Raw genomic sequence first — 12,108 nt, 5'->3', positions numbered from 1 at the left:
TTGAGCATATTGTGCATCAGTGTTTGAGCGGCGGTTAGTGTTTTGTTCTCGTTGGTGCTCAAAGAGGCACCATAACAATATTGCTCATACGCTTTTAATTACAGCTCGGTTGAGCGCCTTTGTCTCCTTTTCTTTTCCTGTAATGGCTGAGTTATTTCAAAAGTGCTTGTAGTGAGTGATTGTATAAGGCGAACTGAGGCCTTGTTGTCATCGTACAAACGGGAGGGTCTCCCCCCCCCTCTCGACGAAGGTGCAGACACTGCTTGTAAAAGCTTTCATTTTCACTGGGTTTTCTCTCGCCGGATCAATGGACTGGCCAAATCGGCTTTCAGGTGCTTTGACAAGAGCCACCAGGAGCTTTTGGGAATAGAGTGACTGACTGGATTTTTCTCTCAGTGCTTAAAAGGGGACGTCAACCCCCCCAAAATTTTCTTGAGAATATGCTCTTTATATTGGCTTTGTAAAGTATTGACATTCTCTCATGTTTAATCCATCTCAGGGGTAGCCATTTTGTCCTTTCCTGTCAATCAAAGATGACATCACAGTTGCTCAGGTATTGCGCCTCATTTTCATTTTTGTGCTTGCTCAAGTAAGTCTTGCAAGTTGAGCTGTGATTGGTTGTTAGCTGACATTTGTCTCTGAAAGATTGTCAGAAGTGATTATGGTGGTAGATTTGTTCCAACAACAGGTGGTCGGCCAATTCAAAAATCTATCTTTATTAGAATGTAGACTAATTTATTGCTTGTGTTTGTTTAAAAGTAGATGGGAAGAGGGTATTTAAAATTAATCGCATGTGAAATTCCAGTTGCAAGATAGAGGAACAAAAATAACGATTAGATTATTTTTCAAAATTGTTCTGCCCTCCTGTGAACATGTTGATTTTGAGTATACCACATACATAAGAGCCGTGAGAACCCTTTTCGCCGCCATCCTGTGTGTTGTCTTTGAAATGTTGAAACTTACTACGATGTGCTTTTGTGTTTGCCTGAGTTTAGTGTCACTTTGATCAACATGTCTCATAAAGTTCTCAAAATTGAATTGATGGTACATTGGCTTTCGGCATGAAAGAGGGATTCAGCGGAAATCCATAATAATAAATAAATACATAGATCCATAAGTAAACAAATAAATAGATAGATAAATAAACAAACAAATAGATACATAAATAGAAAGATAAAATAAATACATACATCAATGAATAGATACATAAATAATAAACAACTACATCAATAAATAGATAAACAAATAAATACATAAATAAATACGTAGAGAATAAATAAATAAATACATATATACAATTTTAATATAAAGACACAGATACACAAATAAATAGATATATAAATAAATATGCAGAGAATAAATAAATACATACATCAATGAATAGATACATAAATAATAAATAAACAACTACATCAATAAATAGATAAACAAATAAATACATAAATAAATATGCAGAGAATAAATAAATACATATATACAATTTTAATATAAAGAGACAGATACACAAATAAATAGATATATAAATAAATATGCAGAGAATAAATAAATACATACATGAATAAATACATACATAAATAATAAATAAATATATACATAAATAAATAGATTAAGAGATAAACAAATAAATAGATACATAAACAAACATGCAAAGAATAAATGAATAAATAAATATATACATAGATACATATATAAATACATACATAGATACATATATAAATAAATATATATAGATACATATAAATAAATACAGTAAAGTCTCGTTATATCGATATCGGTTATATCGATAGTACTGCTTATTACGATACTATTTCTATGAACGCAAGGAGAAAATTTACATGGCGCAGGATCGGATATATCGATAGTCCGGTTATATCGATATTTTTTCCGACTCCCGAGAATATCGATATAACGACACTTTACTGTACATAGATACATACATACATAAATAAATATGTAATTAATAAATATATGAATGAATGAATAAATACATAAATAATCAAATAAATAGATAAATAAATATGCAGAGAATACATACATACATACATACGCACGCACACACGCACGCACGCACACACACACACACACACACACACACACACACACACACACACATACACACATGCTCACACACTCGTACACTCACACACTTACATACGTACATAAACAAACATAATAAATAAATACATGAATGAATGAATAAATTATTGGATGAATGAATGAATGAATGAATGAATGAATGAAGTTGCAAATGCTGATTTAGAAAGCAGTTGAAAGATTGCCAAGGACCGTGTGGCCACCCCCTGGAGTGCTCACCAGTCAATCGCCGGAAAATTGCCAATGAGTCAGCGACTGTGACTTGAACCAAATTGAACCGCTGCACCATTAATGGTTCCCCCAACTGTGTTTTGATTCAGCTCAAAATCCATCCAAGCATTAAAAAAAAGTCACCTCATGTATCGCCCTCATCTTACAAGCCCTCAAGAGGGCGGTCACACCTCCAGCTGCGTGTACATTTGGTCGCGTTATGGCGAGCCTATTAAGACATCAAGGCACTGCCGGCCCTTTGTGAAATTCCATGTAGCTGTGTTTACGGACGCCCTTCCCTCCGTCATTACCATAGAGATACTCAGCATGGCGCCTTTGGTTGCCAGCCTCATTGGCTCACAAAGAAACACAGACGAGCGAGCTTTTCCCTGGAATTCCGTTGCCACTGATATCAGGAGAAAAGCATTTTACTTGGCCTTGACTTTGTTCCCGTTACGGCTGCTTAACCCCGTCCCCTCAACCCCAACAGCCCATCATCATTCCACACCCCGGTCGCCCGTTTTGTCACCACACAGTGAAATCCTGTTGGGAGAGGCAATTGAAATGAGTTCACCTGAGCGGCAGCTGCTTTCCGCCGTTGCCTGTCAACGGGGGCGACACTGCAAATGACGTGCCGCTAGCTGCTGCTGCTGGAGTGTGTGTATGTGTGTGTATGTGTGTGTATGACCCCCCCCCCCCCCACCCAGGGTTGCAGCAAAGGCAACATTTTCACTTTCAGTGATAAGCTTCGAGAGGTGACTCTCGGAGATGCTGCCGATCACGACTTAAACGCAGTGAAGCATTGAAAACATCCCATTTTTTCCACTCGGAGAGGCAGCAAAATGGACATGCACTTGGATGCTACATTGCTCACTAACTGAGCTCCCGTTTGGAAATAATCTTGAAATTGGCAGTGTGAACAAAATGCATATTTGAGTTTATTGAAAAGTAAAAAAAAAAAGTTTGGTGATCTCTAACGAGATTATTAAAAAAATAACTTGATGCTCTGATGCATCGACTCCCGAGTCGTGATTTACAGCGCACATAAACTCATTGATGTGCGCATAAATGAGTTGACGTGCGCTGATGTTTCAGATGAGGATTGAAAAATTGTATTGTGATCAAGGAAAAGAAAAACTGCTTTGGAAATAAACGAACCCGACATTGGGTACGACGTATTTTGTTTTATGAACTCATTCACTGCAATTTACACATTTATTCCAGAATTGAAAATATGACGTAGAGCGGCGTTCCCGAATTTGTTCGGGTTTTGATTTTCTATGTTTGGGTGCTGATAAAGCGCTGTCCATGGCCTTTGGCAATGTTTTTTCCTTCCACAAGAGGGCAGCATTTCCCTTTTTTCCATGTTTGCGCTTTGTTCCAGCTTCACCCGTTGTTAAAGCGCTATATAAACCAATATGTATGTATTGCATTGTATTTTCGACAGCCACCTTCATTTCAAGCTCAGATAACTCCAGACCAATATAATTTAAAGGACAACCGACATCACTTTTTTGTTTCCTAACTGACATCAGAAAAACGTTTTATAGCATCTAAAATACCCAAAACACACAGTATGATATTTTTAGTCAAATGCAAAACACCAATAAAATGACTTAAAGTGTCCTGAAACTGCAAAAAAAATGAAACCGGAAGTGGCCAGTTTCAGAAGGTCCCGCCCCCTTGTTCGTGATGTCACCCCAAGACGCCTTGCCTTGCTGGAGAATCAAAACAATGGCTTCAGATTCGGAGAACATGCTTTCTTGTTACTCATCCAGTTATGAATATGATTCAAATAGTTCTGAAGAGGAAAGCATACATATTTGCAATCTATTAAATAATTTATTCCGTGCCATTTTGAGGCAATAGGGGGGGAAAATGTAGCCCTAAAAAGAGGCAGAAAATGGCGACAAAGCTCAGTGTAAGGAATCAATCAGCCCGTTTCCACAGGCTGATTAATTCCTTACACGGATCTTTGTCGCCCTCTTCTGCCTCTTTTTGGTGCAACACGAAGTTTTCAGACCAAACAAGTACAGCAAAATGCATTGACGTGATTGAAGGACTGCTACAATGTTTCCTTTTTTCGTTCAGGGGTGGTCCTTCAGTGATGTAGGGTGAGGATTCGTCACCAACTCAAAAACAAGACTTTCGGAATATTCAGCGTGAGTCTTAAAACATAAAATATATATAAAATATATTCTATATGCGGTGGAATCTTTGTATAATACGCTCAGTAGAAGTCATTTGAAGCCATTTTACAAATTATGGACACAACTTGTCCGGAGACGTCGGTTGTCCTTTAAGAATTAACTTTTTTTCTGATGAAAGAAGAGAGTCTGTTTCTCACGGTGGTAGCGGTAGCAGTAGCAATTGAAGTAATAGTAGTAGTGGTAGTAGTGGTAGTGGTAGTAGCAGTAGTGCATATTCAACCACCATCTATTGAAAGGTCAAATAAAGATTAAAAAATGGAATCCGGGCACTGGGATCTACATGTAAGTGAGTTTTTGCTACACCCGCACATCTCGCCAAGTCCGCCAAGTGAGAGTTTGCAAATCAAGAGAGGTGAGGAAGAGCCAGCTCACAAAGGATGACTGACAACATGCACAAGAGATCCCGAGTGATTGATGCAGACGCCGTTCCACGCAGTCAGCCCGACTCGGTTGAACACTCTTAAAAAAGTTGACAGGCCGCGTCTGAGAATCTTAGCGAGGCGGAGGTGACTCGGGCGGTGAGCGCTTCAAGCAGAACAATGGCAGCTGCTATTAGCCAAGTGTAATGAAGGACAATTAGCAGAATGGCAGTCTGAGTGGACGTCGTTTTGAATGAATATCATTAACCCGATCACTTTCGTCTGAATCGGATTAAAGGAAAAGTCATCGCCAGATTGAAAAGTTTAAGCTTAACCGTGTGACAGAGGGGAATGAAGTTGACATTTGAGATAGCTAATGGTGGCTAAAATTCTAAATCTATAGATCTTTTATCTTATACGTCTTTGCCATCAGTGATGTAATTTTAATTTAATAAAATCTAATTAATAATTCAAGACATCAACATAGGTTAGATATCGTCAAATACTTTGACACAAGAAAGTTCTGTATGGAATACAAAGAAGAACATAAACAAAAATAACAATTAATTACTCTAGCGAGCATTTTGGACCATGCGAATGTGGACCACTCGCGGCTTGGAATTGAAGCGGATTTACGTGGGACAGGAGATGTGAGACTCTCTTTTTGTCAATGCATGCTATGGCTTGGTGTTTGCTTTCAACATTTAGCTTGTAGCAGACGTGCACATTGCACCCAGACGTCCCAGATCCACTGGTGAAAAGGACGCTTTGATCCTCTCCTTTTTCATCTAGAACTGCTTTTGTGTTGTCACATTGTTTTTTTTTTCTCCACGATGGCACAGCAATAGTGGCTGCCTTTACAGTAGTTCCTGTATTTTGTTTTTCTACTTCTTCATTTCCTTTCCTATTACTTTCATCACTTTTCTACTGTGAAATGCAAATTTATCCACTGCGAGACTAAAAAAGGCTAATCCAATTAAAAAAATAAACAAGATCAGGGGAAAATAAATAAATGAAATCTCCTGGAAGGTTTCTGAAAGGTTAAGATACAAATGCTGGATGAATATATTCACGAAGGTCCATATTTTGTACTGATCTCATTCCCTTTTTTGCCGGTGTACCACAATATTTTGCTCAGTGATGATGAGCGCAACCGTGGACGTAATCATCCGAATCGTAGACTCGGACCAAGTCAAACGTAAAGAAGTGAAAGATCCATCGGAGACGAGGCTTTATCGATCCACAATCTGGCAAACTCAGCGAGCATCCACTCCATTAGCCTCAAATTCGGTTCATTTGAAATGGCTCCCGCTGAGAGAAAGAGTTGAAAAATTCCCCCAGTTTCAAAAGCCCATTCTCCAAATCCAAATGAATGGCAAAGAAAGATCCATGGTAGGGATACAAGCAAAATGGCAAGAACTCATATGAGCCTCATTCTGTGGTGATGATTCTCAATTTTTTAATCACCCATCTCCAACGGCTACTTTTTAATTAGGGGGGCTTTTTGAGGGGCGAACATGACTCACGGAATGTAGGAATCAGTGCAACATTGGCAGCTATCTATTAGCGATATGGCTATCTGGCTGGCTAGCTATCTATTCGATATCTATTAGCTAGCTAGCTATTCACTATCTATTAGATAGCTTGCTAGCTAGCTAGCTTTCTATCTGAGTTACTTTTGGGTTGAGTGAACGCTGGCGCGTGTTGCTGCCGCTGCTCAGTCATACTTATCCTGTGACTGTGAAGTGACCTTAAGTTTTGAAAGGCGCTTATAAATAAAATATATTATTATTATTATATCTATTTAATTTCTTGTTATGGTTAGCAACACAGCCCGAATGGCAGCGACCTCATCTAGGAGTAAAAAGTAGTAAATGAACTCAACATAGCTCATGTGAAGTTACCGAATTAAAAAAAAAAATATATATATATATATATATATATATATATGATCAGACTCACCCTTTTCTTTTACTCACTTCCAATTTCATCACCTCAAATATTATTTTGCGCTTGCAATGTCCTCCTAACATGATTTTAGAAAATCAACTACACGATCTGATACAACAGAATGTAGATACTTAAAGAAGCACCTTGACTGAAAAATAAGGTAGTCACATTTAACTCATTCACTTCCAGACATGTGCAAAAATGTGTCCACTCCAGTGCCAGGGTTTTTGTCATTGTCACTCGAATCCCAATGAATGAGAACAGTTTCCCAAATATAATATATACATATATAGAGCACACCACATTATGAGGCGCTACAGTAGAGGTAGGGTTTATGCACAACGTCTTCTGAGACCTGTTGTGGCTCAATATTGCTTCACATATAAGGCGCACCTGCGTATAAGGCGCAGGGTCATCTTTTGAAGAAAATAAAAACAAAAATACTGTACTTCTCAGTTGTACCACTCGCATAGCAAACAAAACAAAAAAAACATCACAATCGTGAGACTTACAAGCATACAATTTCAATCCTTCTGAAACAAATTGATGGCGGTCTCGAGGGCATCTCCAGTAGAAGCTCCCAAACCCTCCCCTCCGTGACATTTATCAGAAAATATTATAATGAATGAACAAATGCAGAAAGCAAATGCGACCATAAATATGAGGTAACAGCGAGGTCGTGTGCTTTGTTGTCAAAAGTGGAATATAAGCCTCAATATAAGATGATTTATTAAATATTGTGTTTTCATATTGCGAGGAAAACCCGCTGTGCGCTTGCTGCCTTGCGCCGTTCTGTTTCATTAAATCCATCTGACTTTATTTGAATCTTCTGTGGAAGAAGCTGCCATGTTATGAAGGTGATGTAACTTGGTTAGTCTAGAAAGGCCACCTTCAAGTGGGATGAAAGTGGACGTGACAAGTGACGGAGAAGAAGGTCCGCTTTTATCAAAATCCAGCATCCATTCCACATTGCGATTTGAATGTCATGTTTACACAATATTGCAAGATTGTTGTTATACATTGCACAATTTTAGAAATGTCATGCAATTAGTTATTATTTCAAGTCTGAAGATGGCGTCTGAGTAGGCAGCCGTCAGCAAGTCTTCTCACGAGTCTTGCTTTTTTGGTTGTTTTTCTGTTTTCTGTGAGTTGTTGTGCGTCGTATGGAACGGATACGGACTGTTGACTCTTCTGTGCGGTTGCGACTTTTCAGCAGCTCAAATACGGCAGCACTGTTTTTGATTTGGGACGAATGTCAGTGCCGTTTGACTGTCATCACTAGACAGCTAGCTCTAGGGCAATTGTGATTATTTTTTTCTTTTTGCGCCTGTAAAGGGCAGCATCTTCACAGCCCCGGTTTTGTTCAACGGAAAGATTGGTGCTGTTGGACAGTCTGCGGCTTGGAATTGAAGCGGATTTACGTGGGAAAGACAATTTCTTTTCGTCAATGGATGCTACAGCTTCATGTTTGCTTTCAAAACTTGGTTTGTAGCAGACATACATACTTCAACATGACCGTCCCTTATCCACTGGTGAAAAGGATGCTTTGATTCTCTCCTCTTTCATCTAGAACGTCTTCATGCAACAAAGAGGGTGCAGAAAGTGCTTAAGATCGAATGCCTGTCTGTGTCACATTATGTTGTCACATTATTTGTTATTTAGGTTTGTTTTTTGTTATTTTGATTTCAAGATAGAGCAACGAGACTGGCTGCCTTTACAGCAGCTCCCGTATTTTGTTTTTCTACTTCTTCCTTTCCTTTCCTTTCCTTTCCTTTCCTTTGCTTTCCTTTCTTCTTACTTTCATCACTCTGCTGCTGTGAAATGTAAATGTCTACATTGCTCGGCTAATAAAGGCTAATCCACTCCAATTACATGTGTCAAAATACTCAATAATAAAGACAAAAGAAAAAAGAAAAAAAACAAGCTCAAAAAGGCAGTCGAAACAAAAACTGTATTTTCACACATGGAGGCAGTACTTCAACCCCAAGGCACCGATTCTTACTCGCCAATTCAGGGAGCACAGCTGTGCATGTGACACAGGCTCGCTCAAAGGCACATTTTCTGGAATTTGGCACTGCCAAATGATTTACTTGGTTGTTGACTTTCCCACTTGATAGTTGGGTAGGCACTCCCGAGTCCTAATTGTGTTTACACAAGCAATTAAAAAGCCACATTGCTGTAAAATGTCCCATTTAGTAGCTTATCACTTTAGTGCTTTTCAATTTTGCATAAATCAAGAACACGTGTCCGCTACCCATGGTGCCAGGATCCTAACAGATGTTTTAATTCAAATATTTAAGTGATTACGTTTAAATCCCCAAAAAGATGCCCCTCCACCGGGAGTCTCAGGAAAATTGATTCAACGTCCGAATGATTTCTTTTGGCAATATGCTAAATGAGCATGAATGTCAATCAAACGCTTTGGCCAACACCTCTGACGGATGTTCACGGCTCGATGTGAGATCTGGGAACGAGTGGCTGGCGATTGGGGTGGGAGGGTTGAACTGCAGTGGGAAGGTTGCCATGGCGATGACAACCAACTAATGAGACACTCTGGCTGGCTTTTTTACCCCACACCCCCTCCACTTTTCTGACCTTCGTGTTTGTTTGACACCGAAGCACTTGAAGTGGACGCGCACATTTGTCGTATTCCGAGGTGCGATCGATCGAGAGGCGGAACAGAGAGAGTCACTGCCCATGGCTTTTTTTTTGCGTTGAAAGCCATTGTCATTACGCTTACATTGTCACGCATTTATTGTGTGTGACATCCTTGGATGTGTGAACTCACAATTTTTTTGTCCCAAATGTACTTTGTTTTCGTCTTTGTCAATATCATGTCAGCTTTAGGGTTCTGTTTAGTTTGATCTCTTGTTCTTATTTATAATTGTATATGTGGTTTTATTTATGTTCCTGTTTTGTGATTGTAAAGTTTCCTTAAGAGCTTTGAAAGGCGCTTATGAATAACATTTATTATTATTATTATTCAAATTATTTTGGGTTTCATGTACAGTAAAGTCTCGTTATATCGATAGTCAAGGGAGTCCGAAAAAATATCGATATAACCGGGACTATCGATATATCCGACCCTGTTTGCATGTAATTTTCTCCGTGCGTGCATAGAAATAGTATCGATATAACCGGGACTATCGATATATCCGATATCGATATAACGAGACTTTACTGTATTTCCATCTCGAAAAATAAAAATCAAACAATCAAATTAGTTTATTACGCAATGACTCCAGATATTAACTCATTCACTGCCAGACAAATATGCAAAAATGTGTCTACTCCAGTGCCAGGGTTTTTGTCATTTTCACTCAAATTCCAGGACCCACATAATGAGTTTTAGGACTACATACATATTCAATGCAGTGTTAGAAACCTTAGACTTTTTTTCTTTTAGCAAAGAAAAAGAGTTAATTCTTATTTTCTAATTTTTATAATTAAAAGTTATATGGGTCTGGAGTTATCTGCGCTTGAAATGGGGCGGCTGTAAAAAAAATACAATACATTTATGTAGCGCTTTATCGACAGCTGGAGCTGGAACAAAGCGCTAACATGGAAAAAAAGGGAAATACTGCCCCTTGTGGAGGGGAGAAAACATTGCCAGAGGCCATGGCCAGAGCTTTATCGGCATCTCAATAAGAAAAAAAACCCAAAACTTGAACAAATTTGGAAATGGCGCTCTACGTTATATTTTCAATTCCTGAATAATTTAGTGAATGAGTTAAAAGATTTGACAAATGATCCTATAACTCGTTCAACTGCCTCTCTTCTTTCATCAGAAAAAATTAGTTAATTCCTAATATATGGGTATGGAGTAATTTGAGGCGGTTGTACAAAAGGCAAATGCTGCCCCCTTGTGGGAGGAAAAAACATTGCCAGAGGTCTGATCGAAGCTTCAAACGCACCTCCCATAAGGAAAAAATACAAAACCCAAACAAATTCGGGAATGACACTGCGCATCATGCTTTTCAATTTCCGAATACATTCGGTAATGGCAGTGAATGAGTTAAAATGAATAAAAAGCTACAACTAAAACGAATAAAAACTCAAGTAAAACAAAGTCTTTTTGGAAAAAAGAAATAAAAATAAAAACTGCCGTATTTTCCGGTGTATCAGGCACACCCAAAAGCCTTGATTTTGTTCAAAAGTTGACCCTGCACCTGATACGCGGGTGCGCCTTATATGTGAAGTCATAATGAGCCACAACAGTTCTCGCGATGACTGTCAGCAGCCACAGACTCCATTTTGTGCGTAACCCCAGCCTCTACTGTAACGCCTTATAATGTGGGGTGCCCTTTATTTGGAGATCTTATATATATTTATATACAATTTTTGGATTTTTTTTCATTCATTGAAGATATGCCTTATACTGTATATGGAAAAAGTTTCCAAATAACCCTCTTTTTGTCAATTTTTGTCACTTTCCTTCTCTTTTTGGCGGGCCGGCAGTTTAACGCCATGACCACGCTGCTGGACCTGAAGAGTAGCGTCTTGCGGCAGGTGCAGAGGAGCCAGTCGTTGAGGAGCCGTCGGGAGTCGCCGCCCGCTGCCGGCAGCCCCCTCAGCCACTGCCCAGAGCCCTTATCCCGAAGGTGAGTCAAGCGTGGATGCACACAAACGGCATTTTTTCCAAACAAATTAAAATAGAATCAAAGAAAAAAAGCAGGTTGTCACCAAAATATTTACAGTTATATTTTTAATACATTCATCATCCCTTTTAGGCACATTTAATTCTCAAATTGTTCACTTTTGTTGATACTTGATACATGTGCTTGATTTTATATCTCATTAACTCATTCACTGCCATTCACAAATTTATTCTGGAATTGAAAATATGACGTAGAGCGGCATTCCCAAATTTGTTTGTGTTTTGTTTTTTCATGCTTGGGTGCCGAGAAAGCGCTGGCAATGGCCTCTGGCAATGTTTTTTTTTCTTTTCCACAAGGGGGCAGCATTTCCCAAATTTCTATGTTCGTGCTTTGTTCCAACTTCAGCTGTTGTTAAAGCACTTTATAAACCAATCTGTATGTATTGCATTGTATTTTGGACAGACACCCTCATTTCAAGCTTATATAACTCCAGACCCATATCATTTAGGAATTAACCCTTTTTTTTCTTGATGAAAAGTGACTAGCCAATCATAGTTTGCGAAAACCCTGACGTTGACCAGCGCCCTCAAGAAGGCGTTGGTACCTCTTTTGGGTTGACAACTTGAAATCTGGTTAGAGCAGGGGTGTCAAAGTCATTTTTTGCCGCGGGCCACATTGTAGTTATGG

At 39.0% G+C, this 12,108-nt stretch overlaps 1 protein-coding gene across 1 annotated transcript in view; it reads left to right on the top strand.

Annotated features, from left to right (window-relative positions):
* Positions 1-12,108, top strand: part of baiap3 (BAI1 associated protein 3) — a 40,980-nt gene that overhangs the window by 1,122 nt on the left and 27,750 nt on the right. The window contains exon 2 of the mRNA XM_089018083.1: positions 11,282-11,424. Coding sequence (XP_088874209.1) covers positions 11,291-11,424 — 134 coding nt within the window. The 5' untranslated portion in view covers positions 11,282-11,290. The remainder of the gene's footprint in view (positions 1-11,281; positions 11,425-12,108) is intronic.

Source organism: Hippocampus bargibanti, linkage group LG17 (genome assembly GCF_051943395.1).
Source record: "Hippocampus bargibanti isolate YZ-2025 linkage group LG17, ASM5194339v1, whole genome shotgun sequence".
NCBI lineage: Eukaryota > Metazoa > Chordata > Actinopteri > Syngnathiformes > Syngnathidae > Hippocampus > Hippocampus bargibanti.
Note: the sequence above shows the minus strand (reverse complement) of the source record. Positions and strands in the feature narration are given on the sequence as shown.